Consider the following 17,590-nt stretch of genomic DNA (forward strand, 5'->3'; position numbering starts at 1 on the left):
TAAACTTGAAATAAGAAAGGAAAAAGTATGAATTATCAAAAATCCAAATGTAGTGAAACCAATTAAAAAGCTTTTATGAAAAATAAAAATAAAATAGCAAAAGTTTGTTTTAAGTTTGGTATGCTGAAGTTGTTTACTTTATAAGTAGCATTGTTACGCTGAAGCTCTAGATATGTTATAAATGGCCCATGTTAAGTAATACTTTTTGAAATTTAAATATCAATAAAGAATGTACAAACTAAAACTAATTTACCTAAATTCTTTTTATTTTTCATAATAAAGGCAAAAAGTTCTAAAACCATCAAGTGTAGTTCCAAAATTTCTTTTTCATTGTAGAAATAAGTGACAGTATATAAATCATATATTTTTGTGAAACCTATATTTTTATGACAAGGTAAAAAAGATCATATCTGAAAATTTTGTTGATAAACTGAAGGATGATGTGCATATATGTTTTTTGTCTTAAAAGATGTGTGAGGTATGCTATTTTTTTTTATCTAAACTTGTTACGGCATTTTTATTAACACAATCAAGTTTCTTTAAAGCGCGAATTTTCTGTAAACGAACAAATTATTACTAATGAAAGGTTAAAAAGGAGTTAAAGCTGAGTAGTATATCTAAGAATTAGTCAATGTTTGGTTTTAAAAAAAAACAGTCAGTGTGAAAGTTATAAATAAGACCATAAAGAAACCTACAGCAATATAAAGCAGAAGAGGAAGAGATACAATAAAAAAAAAACAAGGAGAAAAATTAAGAGTCTAAGCAAAGTCAGCGAACATAACTTCCTAACTAGCGAAATATATTAAAATTTTTTAAGGCTTTTCTTCAGCTCAGGCTATTATTAAAGAATGAAACCTGAGATTAAAACAATGATATCCCATCAAGGACTTATTGATGCTGTCAATTAAAAAATTAGAAGCTTTACAAAAGGAATCTAAAAACAGTGCTGCATAATTTTTTTGAAACAAAATGTAAATTTCAATAATATGATATAAATTGAAATCCTTTACTTTTATTTTGATTACTAAATAGTGAAGCAACATTATGAATTGTAATATAAATGGTCACCATTTAGCAATAGAAAAGTATATTTATCATTTTTTAATGTTTTTATTATGTTGATGCATTATATTCCTGATAGCAAAGCTCAAATATGACATTTAGGTAGAACACTGAGAGTTTCTCCTTTTCCTTCCTGTACTTAATTACTTTACCACCAAACGTTTTGCTTGTTTAAAATATATTTTAAAATTTCACTATGCTCACTCTAAGCATCAACCATGTTTAATGCAGTTTGGAGTTCCAAGTAGTATTCAGATGTGAAATATTTTATTCAGTTTCAAAATCAAGATGAAAAGTAGCTTATGTCCTACATTTATACTTATCCACATTCTTATGCTGAAAGCATGCTAGTAGTTGCCATAGATAGACGCCCGGTGGCTGAGTGGTAGCGCTTCGCACTCCCGTGCCACAGGTCCTAGGTTCGATCCTTGGGCCGGGCAAGGTTGACTTGAAAATGAACATTACTTTTCAGTCCCCTCGTTAACACATGCGTAGTGCCACCTACCATGTGTGTAGTGCTCAGTGACGTCATCATGCTAACCCCTCCATTGTTATTTCATCCCATTGAAAGAAACAGCTGACAAGTTTACAGAAGAAGCGAATGAAAGACTTAAAGAAGCCCTTAGGCTAACAGTATGCAAGGAATTAGACTTGCTCAAGGCATGATTGAAGGTAGTCTGCAATTACGACAAAAAGAAAAAGAGCATGGAACAAATGAACAAAAAATAAACTAAATTGTTAATAAAAGAAAGCAAACTCTTATACAATCATTTATGTCCAAAAAGCCTAAAAATTTAAATTTTCATTAGATTTAATAAAGCACTTGTTATTTTTTCTCTCTGAGGGGCAGTTTTGTTCTTTTTAATTGTTTTTTCTTCTATTAACCTTAATATTTTATTGTAATTAGACTTTTATTTAGGTACCTATTTTCTAATATGTATACCTTTTATATTTGTACAAACTTTTTTTTAATTGGAGCATAGTTAGGACTAGGCGATAAATCGATGTATCGCAAAATATCAATTTAACAGATATATTGGTAGGCCGGTATAGTGACTTTCGTTTTAGGCGATGCAGCAGAAATCTGATTTAAGCCGCCGGTATAAGACTACAATCGCAGTTTAACGATTTAATATGCAAGGATCCTTGACTACCCTAATGCTGTTCCCGCACTGGCGAAGACAATTTTGATTTTGTCTGGCTGCAGAGATGTAGATAGCGTTTAGCTAGCTGTAAGGACGATGTTAGTTTTGTGGTGTTGAATGACAAAGAGCGAATTGAATCAGAACTCCAGGTTTCATGCCTGGATCAGTGTTGTAATATAGAATGCAATGCATAGTTTCTTTATGTTAATTTTTTTCTTTGGGATTTTGCGTTTTTTGAAGATTATTTTCAATGGGACTTAAGTCATTTTGCGATCATTGTGCATTTTATTTCGTCGGGAATAATTGTAGGGTTTCTTGTAAATTATTTTCAGTGAGACATTTGCTACTTAGCGATCGTTTCGCTCTGCATTATTTCATACCATTTTTTTTTCTATCTGGATTTAACGATTCTTGTCAATTATTTTTAGTAGACCTACTGTTACTTTGCGATTGCTAAGCATTCGCGGTTATCTTAAATTTTTGTTCTGAACTCAATTGATCAATGAAAAGAAAATATAAATAAAGAAAAGTTTCTTCATTGATTTTTTTCAATTATTGTTTTTCATTTTAAGCGATACAATTTAATAGGGGTATTTTGTATTTAACTTTGTTTTAAAAAGTTAGTTTTTTAAAATTTCTTTAATGTAGATAAGTATAATAATTCGATTATTTTTAAACCAATAAATGTTCAGTCGTTTTTAATTATAAAAAAAATTAAAACAAAGCTTACCTTTATTTAATGTGCTTTTACTTTTGAGAAACTGAAAACAAAGATTTAAAAAAAATTGGCTATTAGTTAAAGCAAATTTAAAAAAAAAAATTAAATAAAGAGTTTAGTAATGTGTTGATGCTTTTTTATTATTTAACATTAGTACTTAAAGTATTTTTTTAAAATTTTTATTAAAATTCTTTCAATACTTGTTTGTTTTATAATTTGTTAGATAGTTAGTGTCATTTTTAAACAAATAAATCTTTAGTCGATTTTATTTTCAAAAAAGAAAATAATAATAAAGTAAAAATATTTTTGCATTTATTAAGTACAGAATTTGACCATTAGTTAATACTACTTTTTATTTTTTTAAATAATTAACTAAAAAAGGGTGTAATGATGTCTCAAAAGCATATTTTTTTTTTAACAAATAATTAAAAAAAATATTTTTTTTTCTAAAGTGAACATTTCTTTGGTTTGTTTTCTACTTTTGCTTTTTTTTCTTTTAGTTTTTAATGCATGTATGTAAAATATTTTGTTACAGTATTATTATTTTTAAACCAATAAATCTTAAATCATTTTTAATTTAAGAAAAATGAAATAAAGCTTGGGTTTGCTTTTACTTTGACTTCTTTATTATTTTAATTGAAAAAAGCAATGATATTGATGTCATAGTGGAATATGTTTAGAATTAATATTTTCTTTTGTAATAGGTTTATTCTTTTTTATTTATTTTTGATTGATGTAAAGATTTGCCATAGATAATTTTTGAACATATGCTAAATCGCGATACATCGCTATATCGTGATGTCTAGCGCACGATGTATCACGATTTTAAATTTCTGACATCACCCAGTCCTAATCATAGTATATGACAATTAAGCTGTAATTTTAGTTATTTGGTTACTATTTTTGATAAATTTTTGTCCCTGTTCAGGCAACTACTTTCGTAGTTTTAGGCAACTAGTTTATTGCTTGAAGCTACTAAAAGCAACTATTTTTGTTCAATTTTTGCTGTGGCTACCCTGTGAGTACCAAGCATGCTTGGGAACTAAACACTGGGGGATCTGCGTTCGGCTGACCACCTGACCGAAGCATTTGCTCCAGCACTCCAGAGTCCAAGGTCAAGGTAACTGAGATGGGCACAGTAGGCCTTGACCCTCTATGGGCTGTTGCGCCACTGATTTTAGTTGCCATAGATAAACAATTCAGCTAAGAATCATCTATAAGTCATTACAATTGCAAATGGTTACTTAACATGCAATCTGTATTTTTATTTAAATAAAATTTTTTGTCCTACATTTCCCCCCTAAAAGTTCTTAGATATTTTCCTGAAAACCCTATATTTTTTGAATTGGTCACTTCTACCCCTGCACAAAGTAAAGGTATTTTTTTTTATATCTAAAATTTTTTTCATGTCTGTATTACATATGTATTAGTATGATTTTTCTGATTGTATTATTTTATTATTCAGTGTTCCACATTTCAGGGTATTATGTCAAGAGTTAATGAAGTTCTTCTTGTTCTTGGCTTAATGGGCTTGCTTGTAATGGGCTTTACATACATAATGTCTGCAATTCTTAGTGATGGCCAGTACAGTATTGCATCAATTTTCAGTTAGTAAAAATTTTTTCATTGATTAAATTATTTAAAATAGCTTGTATTCAGGTATAGTAAGTTTCTCCTATAGTTGAAAAATTTTGGAAAAACCACCGTGAAAGAACTAAGTTTCTTCCAGCCCAAGTAGAAGAAATGTAAGAAACTCTTTTTAAAAATGAATTATCAAATACTTAATAAAGTTTTTTAATTTTATAATAGCATTGTAGTTCAAATATTAGTATTAATTTCCAAGCCATTTAGTTAATCATTTTTAGATTAGTGAAAATACAATGCAAAAATTGGAAAGAAAAGTAAGTTTAAATGAATTAAAACAACCATAGTTTCTTTCAATGTTTTACATAAAGGATTACAGTAGAATTTAAAAATGAGAAGTTTTATATAGAACTTTAAAAATATCACAATCAAATTGTACATATGCTTTACTACAAATTAATAATGCATAATGATTTGTTTGCAATAAATATTTACAAAATATTTTTAACCATTTTTGTTAGAAATTTTAGTAGTTTTATTTATAATATTGTTTTTTAATAATATTAAACATTACTAATAATACATTTTTCTAAGTTTTGATTGGTTGGTAAAAAAAAAAAAATTAGATTTTTTTTCTTTATTCAATATTTGTCCTTATTTTTAACTTTTTGTCCTGATAGTCCTAATTCTTGTGTGTGTTCAGAAAATACCATTTTCTAAATGCCTAATCAATAGTTTAAAAAATAGATTTGAAGAATCGAAAGATTTGAATTTTTGATCCAATATCTTTATATTAATTAACAATGCTAGTAGAAATTACAAATTTCAATAGTTTCGATTTAGGAACTGTTTACTGATTATATGCTTGTGTAGTTTTGTATTTTCGCAATTATTGATTTATCTCTTTCATGTAGTGCACAGTGCGCAAAAAAATAAATGAACTACCCTGAATAACTTTTGATCTAATGATCCGATCTTCACGTTCTAAGACTCAATCTTAATGGTTTGAAATGGTGACCTCAAATATATTAGTTAATAATTATATATAATTATAGATAATAATTAATTATAGATATTTTAAGTTACAAAATGATGCAAAAACTTATTTTCTCTGAATAAGCATACCTTTTTTCGACAGATTCGGATTTCTGACTCCCAGAATATAGGGGCAATCTGCGAAATTTGGCTTCAATAAGTGGGTCCAGAGAGTGCTTCAAAGTTTGGACCCCTTAATGTTAATTTTACTTTTTGTGTATTTCGCTATATTTCAAAAAATAAGCAGATTGAAAGCATTTTGCTTATAATTATAAAATTTGTTTATCCAAAGACAATTTCAAACCAAAAATAACTTTCCGTAAATTTTTCTTATTTTTTATTATTTTACTTAAAAGAAGTCGAAATTTTTTTGAATCGTTAAGTATACAAATTTTTTCATAATTTAAAAGAATGTAATTTCACATGATAAAATACAAAATTTGAGCAAAATCGGTTGAGTAGTTCCTGAGAAATTAAATTTCAAAAAATTCAGATATTTAAAATTTAATTTCTCAGGAACTATTCAGCCAATTTTGCTCAAATTCTGTAGTTTGCAATGTAAAATTATGTTCTTTAAAATAATGCAAAAATGTATGTACCTTACAATTCGAAATTTTTCCAACCTTTATTAAATAAACAACCTTTAGATAAACAAATTTTATATTTGTGTGTAAAATTTTTTTAATTCGTTTAAAATTTCTTGAGATATAGCGAAATACGCAAAAGCAAAATTCATTGCTCATCTTTCAAATTTTTAAATACTTGTAAAATTTGCAAAACATTTAGCTAAACACAATTAAATTGATACAAATAAGTGAATAAAATGAAATAAAAACAATAAATTGTGCATTTTCTTAAAGATGCACGAAGAGAAATTTTTTGAGAAATCATTAGACAAAAATATCAATCCCAAATTTTTAATAATTTTTAAAGGTTAATTTGTCTTAATTAATGCCAAATTTGGATGCTTTCTTATTCTTTTATTAATGTTTACTTAATACAATTCTGTAAATATTAACAGTTATGTTATTTCTTTTTATAGACTTCTCAACATACTATTTGCCTTTTCTGTATTCATGTGTTTCATTCCTTGGAGTTCTTATGTTATTAAGTGAGTGTGATTAAAAAGTTAATTGTTTTTCTTTTATTTTCTCAGTTAAATTTTTTTATGCTGATTAGTGTATAAGTATATCGTTCTGAAAAATGTTCGTTAATGAAATAAATTACACGAACTTATTTAATTGACTTATCAAAAGTGATATGATATTAATTTATATGTCATAAAGTAATATGATATTTGATTGATATGTCATAAAGTAATATGCTATCTTATAATGCTATTTTCCTGAAATAAATATATAATTAGAAACTAATTATCTGAAATGTTCAAGACCATCACCTTTCTAGATAATTGACTTTTTCTATTTCTGATAAATCAAAATAAAATTGTGCCTCAAATTCAACAATGAATAGCATCACATTTTAAAATAACAAGCATTAAGGAAATATGTTTATTTAGATAAAAAGAAAAAAATATATATATTAAAATAAAATAAAACATACCTACAGGCCTAAATAATTTGAAATGAAGGAAAAAGGTTGAAGAAAAATCAGAAAAATCTTGATTCTTAAAAATTTTTGACATGAAACTCCTAATAGACATTTTTTAAAGCAAAAAGTTCATTGCAAAAAAAAGGGAAAAGATAAAGCAGAGGTTGATTAATTTACTGCATTTGTGTTGATAAGTTTGTCAGAGGTGATTGAATTGCAGAGATTCCCTGGAATTCCAGGTTTTTCGTATTATTCATTCAGGTCTAAAAATTGAAGCTGGGCATGTGATTTTTGTGCAAATATTGCAGAATTCTGCTTATCTCAGAACCATTGGTTCAGAGACTTAAAATTTGATGAAATTTTGAAGCTTTTGTCGTTGACAAGACGTTTGCATACATTCTTGCGCCAATTATGTGAAGAATTGCATCTTACGTGATTCTTCCACCTATTTGATTCTTTTGGTTTGGCTCATTTTCGCCAATTTGAATATTTGGAACTGCATTGGAATCTGCTAATATCCCAATTTTAATAAGAAACATTGATTTTCGTATTTACCTGATTTAAGTTGGCTTTGTATTAACACCATTTAAAAATTGTACATAGCAATTTCTATTCACGTAATTAAAAATTCAATATCGTGATTTGTATTTATGTGTTTTTAAAACCAAACATCGCTATCTGTATTCATGTGAGTTTAAAATCCAATATTGCGATTTATATTAATGCGATTTTTAAATCCAATAACTGGATTCTTATAAGAAGTAAGTTTTTCTTGAATTGGTTCTCTAAAGGTGTGATATTCTTCATTAGTAGGTAATTTAATAAATGTTATTTCAAATTAATGTTTATAAATGTTAATTCTATTGATTATGTTAAAGATAAATTGATACAGATTATTTGCACATAAAACTCAAGGTTTATCACTTTGTGTCACAATCACTTCTGGTTTGTTTTACTACGTCAACTCATTGATATTCTCTTGTTTTTAAGCTATACTTAAAAGCAAGATTAGATTATCCTTAAAAACAAGACAAGATTGATCATTACAGTCATAAGAATTATTCTTAGTTCAGCTTATTATGCATTTACTAATGATTCATACCCTAAAAAATAATAAGGCTTTAGCCCAATAATTAGCACTGTCTCAATAATTTTTGTCTCAATAATCTCTGCAGGCAGGACGAAATCTTGTACAATGCAGTTTAGCATCTATTCTTTTATTATCATCTATTCTTTTGATGTGCATCTATGCTAGGCGCAAGAAGCTGTAGTTCATTGGAGGAAAAAAATAACTACATCTGTGGTGACAATTTGGGTAAAGTATAGTGGGATAATTGACAAATTTAGTACTAATGCATTTATCAACTATGGCCTATCCCAAATCATCACCAACACATACAAATAAAGTAAGATAAAAATATATGTCTAGAAATAATGATCACAAGGGAGAACATTTACTAAAGCAATTTTAATAATGATTAACTTAATTATCAAGATTTACTCATTAAAATAAATCAGACCATGTGGCATAATAAAATAAGGTAATTACAAATTACACAAAACTAAATCAACATGTGACAAACAGATTTGGATTGAACACTTAAAGAAAAGGAATTGCACTGCTATAGTCAATTGAATTTAAAGTCACTTATCTTGCACATGTACTTGACTTGGCTTGAAACCTTAAAGAACTGAGAAACCATTTGTAGGTATCAGGTAGTTATTATCTGGATCTATATATCAATTGTTGCAGCAATAGTTTCAGGGTTGCTGTATATCTTGCTTCAGAATTTGTATCACAACACCTTTTTTTTTTTATCAGATCCCACTCAGCTCTCTCCAGGTCTTAGCCCTCTCTTCCTCACCTCTGTCCTGCCCCTGTTCTCAGGTTTCCTCTCCTTACCCAAAAATTGGCAGACCAAAACTGCTTATTTTATTAACAGAGAGGCTATCTCAAACAGTCAGACAGTTTGGGCAGAAATAGGATGACTGATACTCATAAAAAGGAAAGAGAGTTGTAGCAACACTACAAATCCAAAGGTGAACGAAGACTTTATGGGCCCCAGGACAAATTAGACAATTGTCCTTCTCTTTCCCCTTTGAGTACATCACATGTTAATTACATACATAATTTTCTTAAATTGTCATATAAAATAGAAATGTCTATAACTTTTGCACTGAAATTCTAGTATTTCAAAATTTCCTATAGTTTTAACATGTGAACTTGGTTTTATCCTACTAGTGGGGTAAAACCCAGTTGTTCGATTTTTCTAGAAAAAAATCATTTATATAAGAAATAGTTCATCTTGAACTTTTCGTACTCATAAATCAGACAGTTTCTAGTTTGAACAGTTTATCTCCAACAGGTCTTTGAATCATAATTATACGCCATTACCCCACCTTCCCCTATGTTTTTTAATGGAGTTTTTGAATATTCAGTGCTCTTGATCTCTTTATCTAAGGTTCAATTCCTGTATGCCCTGGATAAAATGTTTTATACTAGTTGAATATTTTTAATTTTCATTTCCTGTTTATGTAAATTAAAATTTATGCAAATCCACGCAAAATTTTGCTTAATAAAATAAGTTTCTGGCTTTAATGTTATGTTTTGAAAAATATTTGGCAAATCTAATTTTATGCTTCCAATTTTTTAAACAACCTAAAATAATGACAAAAATTACATGTGTACATATACAAAAATGACATTGTCAAAAAATCTCAAATTGTTAATTTTATTGGATCCCTTGATAAATGCCTTTTTAAAAATAGAAATAATTGCAACACAATATAATTTTATTCTTGGGATTATAAGTTGTGTCTGCCAATACTATTTTATGAAATTGATACAAAAATGTCAATAAAGACCTATACTCAAATATTATTGTATTTGTATAATATTTAGTATTATCTTTTATTGGTATTTTTCTCATTCTTAAGTTTCCAAAAACAATTTAATACATTCCCACTGCTTGTAATGTCTTAAGAAGTAAGTTGCACAAAAATCAGTTATACAGAATTTTTTATTTTGCTTAAAAATGACAGTTGTAATCCTATATTGTATTAATATTTGTTTTTATTTTTAATTTTTAGTATGCACACCAGTTGGATTTGCTCGATTGTTTACTGTTATGTCAGATGTTATTGTTCAGCCAAAGGTAAAATTGTTTTCTTTAAAGACATTACATTGTATATGATTATTGTATATTATTTCATTGTATTGTATATGATTATTATATATTATTACATTGTATATTGTATCCATATAGTAAAGAAAAATTTAATTCCTTAATTAAATGTATTTTTTTAAAAAAATTTTGCACCTTACTTATCATAAAATAGATATGTTGCATTTATATATTAAGCAACACATGTCACTATTTAGTAGAACTGGGCAATGTTATGCTTTTGGCATCTTAAAGTATCGTCACTCTGACATCGCAATGTTTCGCTTCATTAGTGTTTTGCATTTCGTATTGCATGATTTAAATTTTTTTTCCAGTTTTTGAGCATATAATTGATTTCTTAAGGCGTGAAATCTTATTTTTGTAATTACTCAATCCTCAGTTATCTAACAAGTAAAGTATTTAAAATATTATAAATTTGTGTAGTTATTAACAATTCTTGGATTTTTGAAAAAAAAACAAACAATAAAACATTAGTAGCATCATACATCAGTAACATGACAACACATTGAAAAAATTTAAAAAATAAGGCAGAACAGTCTGTGCATGGCAATTATGAATGTAACATCAAGATTAAAACGCACATTGAGTCAATATTTATAAAAAAATCTTTATAAACAAAAAAATTAAAAAACTCTTCTGATGAATTGAGAAAGCAGGGGTCTGTCTAGGTTTTTCTGAGAGGTACCTATTTTGTGAAAATTTAGACATAATTTGTGAAAAATTAAAAATTATATTTAAAAAATCCAATGCAAAAATATGGCAAGAATATGGATTTATCATTTCTTAAGGAATACAAAAATAACATTTTAAGAAAAAGTATTTTGTGAAACTACCGTTTTTCCTGAAATTAAATTTGTGAAACTACCGTTTTTCCTAAAGTTGAATTTGTGAAGGTACCGCTAAACGGTAGTAAATTCGGTCTGGACAGACCCCTGGAAAGATTGAAAACTTAAGAACAGCTGATGTCAAAAGCCATGTGCAAATTCCAAGTTATCCTCATCCATCGTAAATTCAGTATATTACTATCAAAACTTTTTTTTTTTGAAAAAAAAATGCAATGCATTGAAAACTAAAAGGAATCACTGAATAAAGCAAAAATAGTGAAAATTTGCATGTAGTAAGATCCATTTTTTAAAATAAATATTGAATTTTTTATGTTTTTTCACAATAATGATTATTTCACAATATTTAAAAACTTGAATTTTTTAGCGAAATACCGGCTAAAAAACGATTAATTGATAAATTGATTATAAACAAATCAACACCGGAAGATTTAAACAGTTAAAAAAAGCTTGTTTCAATAACAGAGATTCAACAACTCTTCAATTCTCAGTTATTCAAGTCACATGAGGAGTCAGCATGTTAGCAAAATGTATATCTCTACTTGATGAGTCATGATGGAAAAAACACTAAGAAAATAATGATAATCTACTCAATAATCAATGTTCACTTATGATCAGGGGAGAATGCTCTTTTTGGCAGATTATGATCATCCATGTCTGATCGGGATAATTGCTCTTCAAGTGCGCTTGAAATCATTAATGTGCTATGAGGAATAATGCTCTTTATCCCACATGTCAACATCAATGCCTATGATGCATTGGGAAATGTACATTAATGCAGATAAATCATAATTGTTTATACTTCGAAAAAAATGTCAATCCAAACCTCGGATTGGCGAGGATTGTATAACATTGACATTTTCCGATGCATCAATATGTCAGCCAAGCCTGCTGTTTAGTTGGGAGTTTGAGCTTCGAGCATCAGTAAAAAATTTTTCTGTGATTCTGTAATTTGTTAACCCTAATAAAATTTTTTATACAATAGAGAACCAATTATCCGGGATGCTCGGGACCATCGCTATCCCGGATGTCTGAATTTCCCGGTTTTCTGGATCCACCAAAAAGTATCGTTAATCGATGTTTTATCGAACCCAAATTACAAGGAAGAAGTGTAATGCATAAAGTAAAAGAAAAAAGAAAGGTACTCCTAACTTTAAAAAGAAAAAAGAAATGGTAGAAAAATAACATTTAAAAGAATAAAAAAATTTGCAAGTTTAGACAAGAAAAACAAGTTTAAAAAATACAAAATTCCCATATTTATTTTTTAAAAATAATTACAATTCCTAAATTAACTAATATAAACAAAACCAATGGTTAAATAACGCAATATATTTCATACCTAATTATACGAGGGAAACGATAAAATAAAAGGAAAACTTATTAATCTAAATAAAAACACTTGAAAATTATCGAGCCCAAACGATAGTTAAAAAAGGCACTAGCATAAATATTAAAACCCAGAACAAGGCAAGATCAATGGAATTTAAAAAATAAAAACCTAATGATAAAATTTATGAATAAAAAGAATTAATTTATTGAGTGCGAAATTTATCGTGAAAAGAAAAAAATATCAAACCTAGTGGAATCAGAAAAACAAAACTTCAATCTGCTTCATAAAATAATCCTATGTTTAAATTAATAAACAAATCTCCTTTTATTTATTTTTTTTGTTGATAAAAGCACGAAATTTAATTACAGCAGATGTGATTCTACATCAATAAAAAATTGCAAATGATACCGCACTTCCAAAGAAGGAGAATTTATTCAGAAGAAAAAGGTTTTATTTTTATTAATCGATGTCAAATAGATAAATATATTTTTCTCTTTCATCTTCTGTTCACTGATATGCATGCAATGCATTTTCCCCACCCGCCTCGTAAATCAAACAGAAAACGAAATCAGCATGCCACACCCTTGAGCAAAACATTCCTCCCTTCCCTGCCTTCAAGGTCACGGAGGAAATGACGTTTCTCTGGGTAAACGGGGAAAAAATTCTCCCCTTCCTTACATTTTCCTCTACTCAACTTCAAGGATGAGTACAATTTCTGCTTTTTTTCATAATTGTTCTAGTTTAAAATGGCGGGAAAACCAATAAAATTTTTTCCTGGTTTTCTGGTTTCCTGGTTTTCTGGTTTCCCGGTTATCTGGATACCGGATAAATGGTTCTCTACTGTATATTTAAAAAGTCATACTTGAGAGTACAATTCAGTAGATTAAAAATAGGGATGCAGAGAATCTCATGTGTATCATTAAGGGAGTCTATGCCATTATGGATATGAAAAATATTATTAAAAAAAGTATTATTTATTATAAAAAAATTAAAATTGGTTTATTAAAATTTTATTATTTTAAAAAAATATCATAATTCTTAATTTGTGAATAAGTAAATAAGACAAGAATATGGAAATTAATTATGACCAATTAGTAATCAACTAACCATTAATTATCTTTTGTGGGTAAATTTTGCTATTTGTTATTGAAGAGGCTGATCAATAAAAAATTATATTCATCCAATGGTGAAATTTTTTTTAAATAATCATATTTATTTATTTTCCAAGCCAGATGAGTAATTATCTGAATTAACCAGAACTTTTAAACCCGTTAAAAATTTATAAATATTAATAAATTTTGAAAAATTTTGCCAAACTAAATTGTAATGATGCAAGAGAAAATTAAAAAAGAAAAACTTTTTTCAAAAATATTCTTTGTATTTTTTTATGAGTTAAATAGTTTCTACTCCTCTTGCCCTTTAAAACAGCACCACACATTTTACTAAAATTCAAATTTTTTTTGTAAAATTGTTTTAATTAAGTAAAAAAATAAACTAAATCTTAATGATACAAAGTGGACTTAAAAAATTATTTTTCAAATTGGCAAGTTATGTAACAAATGAAATTTATAAGTTCTTCTTTGGAAACTTTAACACGTGTATTTATACTATGTGATAAGTAGTTTATAGTCTTGGACTTATTCTTCTAAATATATATTCCTTGAAATGATGTGGAAAGTAAATTTTTGTTTTGGTCAAAAAGTGACTAAAATTGTTATGATATAATGGGCATTTTAGAAATTAATTTTGTAAATCTACATTGTCGAACTTTTGTTTTTGTAATATGGATAATTTTTACGCATGTCCATTTTTAAAATGATAACATGAACAGTTGAGTGATAATTATCCAGAACTGAGGTCAATCCCATAAAGTTAAAGAAATATACAGGTAGTTGGACAACTTTGAAAAATGTCACATAATGCTTTAACAGCAACTTCAAAATGTGACTTTTTCATTATTTTCTTTTCACACTGCATTATTTGTTCAAATCTGATAAAAAGTAAAAAATTTTATTGAAATTTTTGAAAACACTTAATACAATTAATATACTTTTCTCCTATGTTTTTTGGTGAATTAATATTTGGTTTAAATACAGTAAATTTAATAAAATATTTGGTTTTAAATACAGTGAAAAGTTTGATAGAAGGAAAACAGTATATTGCTGGAAGTTTGCTATTATGACAAATATTAAAAAGCTAATATTAATGGTATAAAATTGTATGTTCATAATAAGTTAAAAATGGCTAGCCTACCGCTATTATGTCAAAATTTTATTGAGGAAAATACATTTTTCTGCTGTTTAAGTGAGCAATATTGAAAAAGAATTCAATGGAAAATTTTTTTGATTTCTAGTACCAATGCAAAAAAGTGAAAAACGACTTGTGTACTTTTTGCCATTATAAACCTTATTTTAAAATGCAATACAAGGTTGACCACCTGCTAAGTTATCTTCTTTCTAACAAAAAAGGGTTTCTTCATTTATTAGAAATCCTTTTGTTGACCATATTTTTATTATTATATATCCCTTTTTGACTATTTAAATCCATATTCTCTGTTGTCATTGAAGCACTTCATTTCATTTTCTCCTTGCAGAAACTTCTTATTTAAGCATTTCTGTTGTAAGCATTTTTGCCTTTAATAAAGTACAAAGCTATGTAATTCAGTTTACGATCTGTAGACAAAAGTAACCTACTCTGCATATTTTAATTAAAAATAGCTGTTATGAAAAAAATGATATGTCTTTTGGAAAATGCAATATGTCTATTGCATTTTCAATATTTTTATTTTAACATTAAATGTGTTTGCTTCTGCCAATAAGCACTCGATAATGACAGTTTCATCTACTATAATGTTTGAATTGTCATTATGACCGACTTTTACTGTCTTTTCTTTTTAATTATTTTATTGATTATTTTTCTTATTAGTTTTATTCTTATAATCATGGAATTATTTTGTAGCTTACTCCCGTAAGTCGCTATCTCAAAAGTTTTGTGAAGCCTCAAGTTCTTTTTATGGCAAATGATGAAGCTGTAAGAAATTCTGTTTTTCAACTAAATCAAGTTTATAAGCGTTCAAATTTATCTAGGGTCAGTATTTTTCAATTTTTTTTTGTGTTTTATACTATATGGTGTGTATCTTTTTTAAAAGGTACTGAAAGATGCTTATTTTTAGTTTTTGTTTTTTAAAAGCCTTTAAAGGTGCTTATTCTTCATTGGGTGTTTGTAAAAAGTGCTGAATTTTCTCTTATCAAAAAAAAGTTTTTTCTTTGTAATGTTGATTGTTGCCATGAATTAAGCAGAAAGGAAGGTTTCTCAACATTGTCATTCAACTACTGACAGTTTCAGCTGACAGTGTTCCGTATAATACAGCGTCAATAATTTTATTTATTGAATTAAATTATTGCTGGTCTGCATGCTTGTAAGTACCAACTTTTTCAGTATCAGTTACAAATTGATACTGATACAATGAATTATCAATTACATAAATTCATTACTTTTTGTATCAAATGCTTGTCAACTAAAATTCCAAAATAATATCTTCTTTTTGTGTTCTTTTGAGCAATACGTTTGAGCAAGTTGAAAGTTATCCATTATAGTATATAATTACTCTATGTTTCTTATTAATAAAGTTTTATTTTTATGTATGCACTTAATTAGAAAACATGGCACATAATAAACAAAGAAAGAAAGAAAGAAAATTATGAGTTAATGCAAAATATAAATCCTTTCTTAAAGAATACTTTGAAAATGAAGTTGTATAAATAAAATAAGACAAAAGCAAATCAGTTAATATTTTCTACATCACCTGAGATATTTGACTTTGTTAAAGTAAGGTCTTTAAATTTCATTGTTCATGAACTATCAATAATACATTTTACAAAATCATAAATACTTAAATTATAATTTATTTTAGGTATCATATGCAAAAATAAATAAATGAAAACAAAAATAAGAAAGAAAAAATAGCTAATATAATCATAATTTGTAACTGCTATATTTTCATCTGAACTAAATGCTTTTCAGTGAAAAATCTTTCCAGTTCCTTTTTTTAATAATATTTGGCTGTACACAACCAGGGACAACCAAATTTTTCCTCCACATCAATTAGGCTGTGAATAGTTAAATTTTGTAACAATAAATCTGTTTTGCTCAAGCTACAAAGTGGATGCTACAAGAAGTTGGCTCGAACGGTGACCAGACTGCCTGTAGGGTCAACACGCAAAGAGATAAGAATTGATAGATTTATAAAAGAATTAGAGGAAGTCTTATCTTTCAATTTGTTTTTATGTTTATATTAAATTTAATTATAAATCCACATACATTGTATCTATATTAAAATTTTAGTCATAGGACCACTGGCACACCAAGAGCCATGTGGTTTCAGTGTCAAAACCTCGTCCATAGCTGAAGTATATTATGCAAATTAAGTAATAAGTTATTATTCATCAGGCGCTAAAAAAATATCTTTATATCTGGAATATATAGAGAGAAATTTGGAAATGAAATCAGTTAGCTGCTTTTATGTATTTATAGTTGTTATAAATAAACACAATCATTATATAGTAAATCATGTTTATTAATTATTTAAATTTAATAGCTTTTATAACATACTATTTGTTAAAAACATTTTTTTAATGTTTATAACATGTTTTGAATTGGAATAATTTTATAATAATAGGAATAGCTTTATAATGAAGCGAATATACTTAATTAATCAAAATTATATCAGATATAATATGTACTTTTTATAAACGTGAAATTCTGATTGACGTTTGAATGAAAGAAATAACATATCATTTTATCAGTTCATATAAAAATAAAAAAATTTACATTTATGTATGATAACGCAGAAGGAACTAAAAAATGTGAGACGAGTCACTTGAATATAACACGAAACCTCAACCAAATAATGCAAGAAACTAGTAAGATTGTTACTGCCTCAGATATCAAAGTTCTGAGATCGACTCAATTGAACTAAAAAAAGAGATAAGAGAAACTACTTTGCCTTTATTTGGTAATCATTAATCACGTGTCCAGACCAGTGATGTTTACTTTTTCTTTTTGCTTTAGATTTAGTTAACAGCTGTGACTCTTTATAATTAAAACTTTAGAGGACTGGAAGAATCTCCCAATTATTT

The 17,590-nt window shown here is 27.3% G+C and overlaps 1 protein-coding gene across 10 annotated transcripts in view; it reads left to right on the forward strand.

Moving 5' to 3' along the window:
* The window catches only part of lili (LMBR1-like protein lilipod), a 54,241-nt gene that overhangs the window by 17,902 nt on the left and 18,749 nt on the right, over positions 1-17,590 (forward strand). For 5 of the 10 annotated variants that reach the window (XM_071187921.2, XM_071187922.2, XM_016057645.4 and 2 more), the window contains 4 exons: positions 4,406-4,532; positions 6,587-6,655; positions 10,186-10,250; positions 15,411-15,539. In XM_071187921.2, coding sequence (XP_071044022.1) covers positions 4,406-4,532; positions 6,587-6,655; positions 10,186-10,250; positions 15,411-15,539 — 390 coding nt within the window. Of the gene's footprint in view, positions 1-4,390; positions 4,533-6,586; positions 6,656-10,185; positions 10,251-15,410; positions 15,540-17,590 lie in introns of all 10 variants that reach the window. The other 5 variants (XM_016057643.4, XM_016057641.4, XM_016057642.4 and 2 more) reach the window with 1 other exon arrangement.

Source organism: Parasteatoda tepidariorum, chromosome 11 (genome assembly GCF_982258835.1).
Source record: "Parasteatoda tepidariorum strain Cologne lab strain chromosome 11, Ptep-v5.0, whole genome shotgun sequence".
NCBI classification, from domain to species: Eukaryota; Metazoa; Arthropoda; class Arachnida; order Araneae; family Theridiidae; genus Parasteatoda; species Parasteatoda tepidariorum.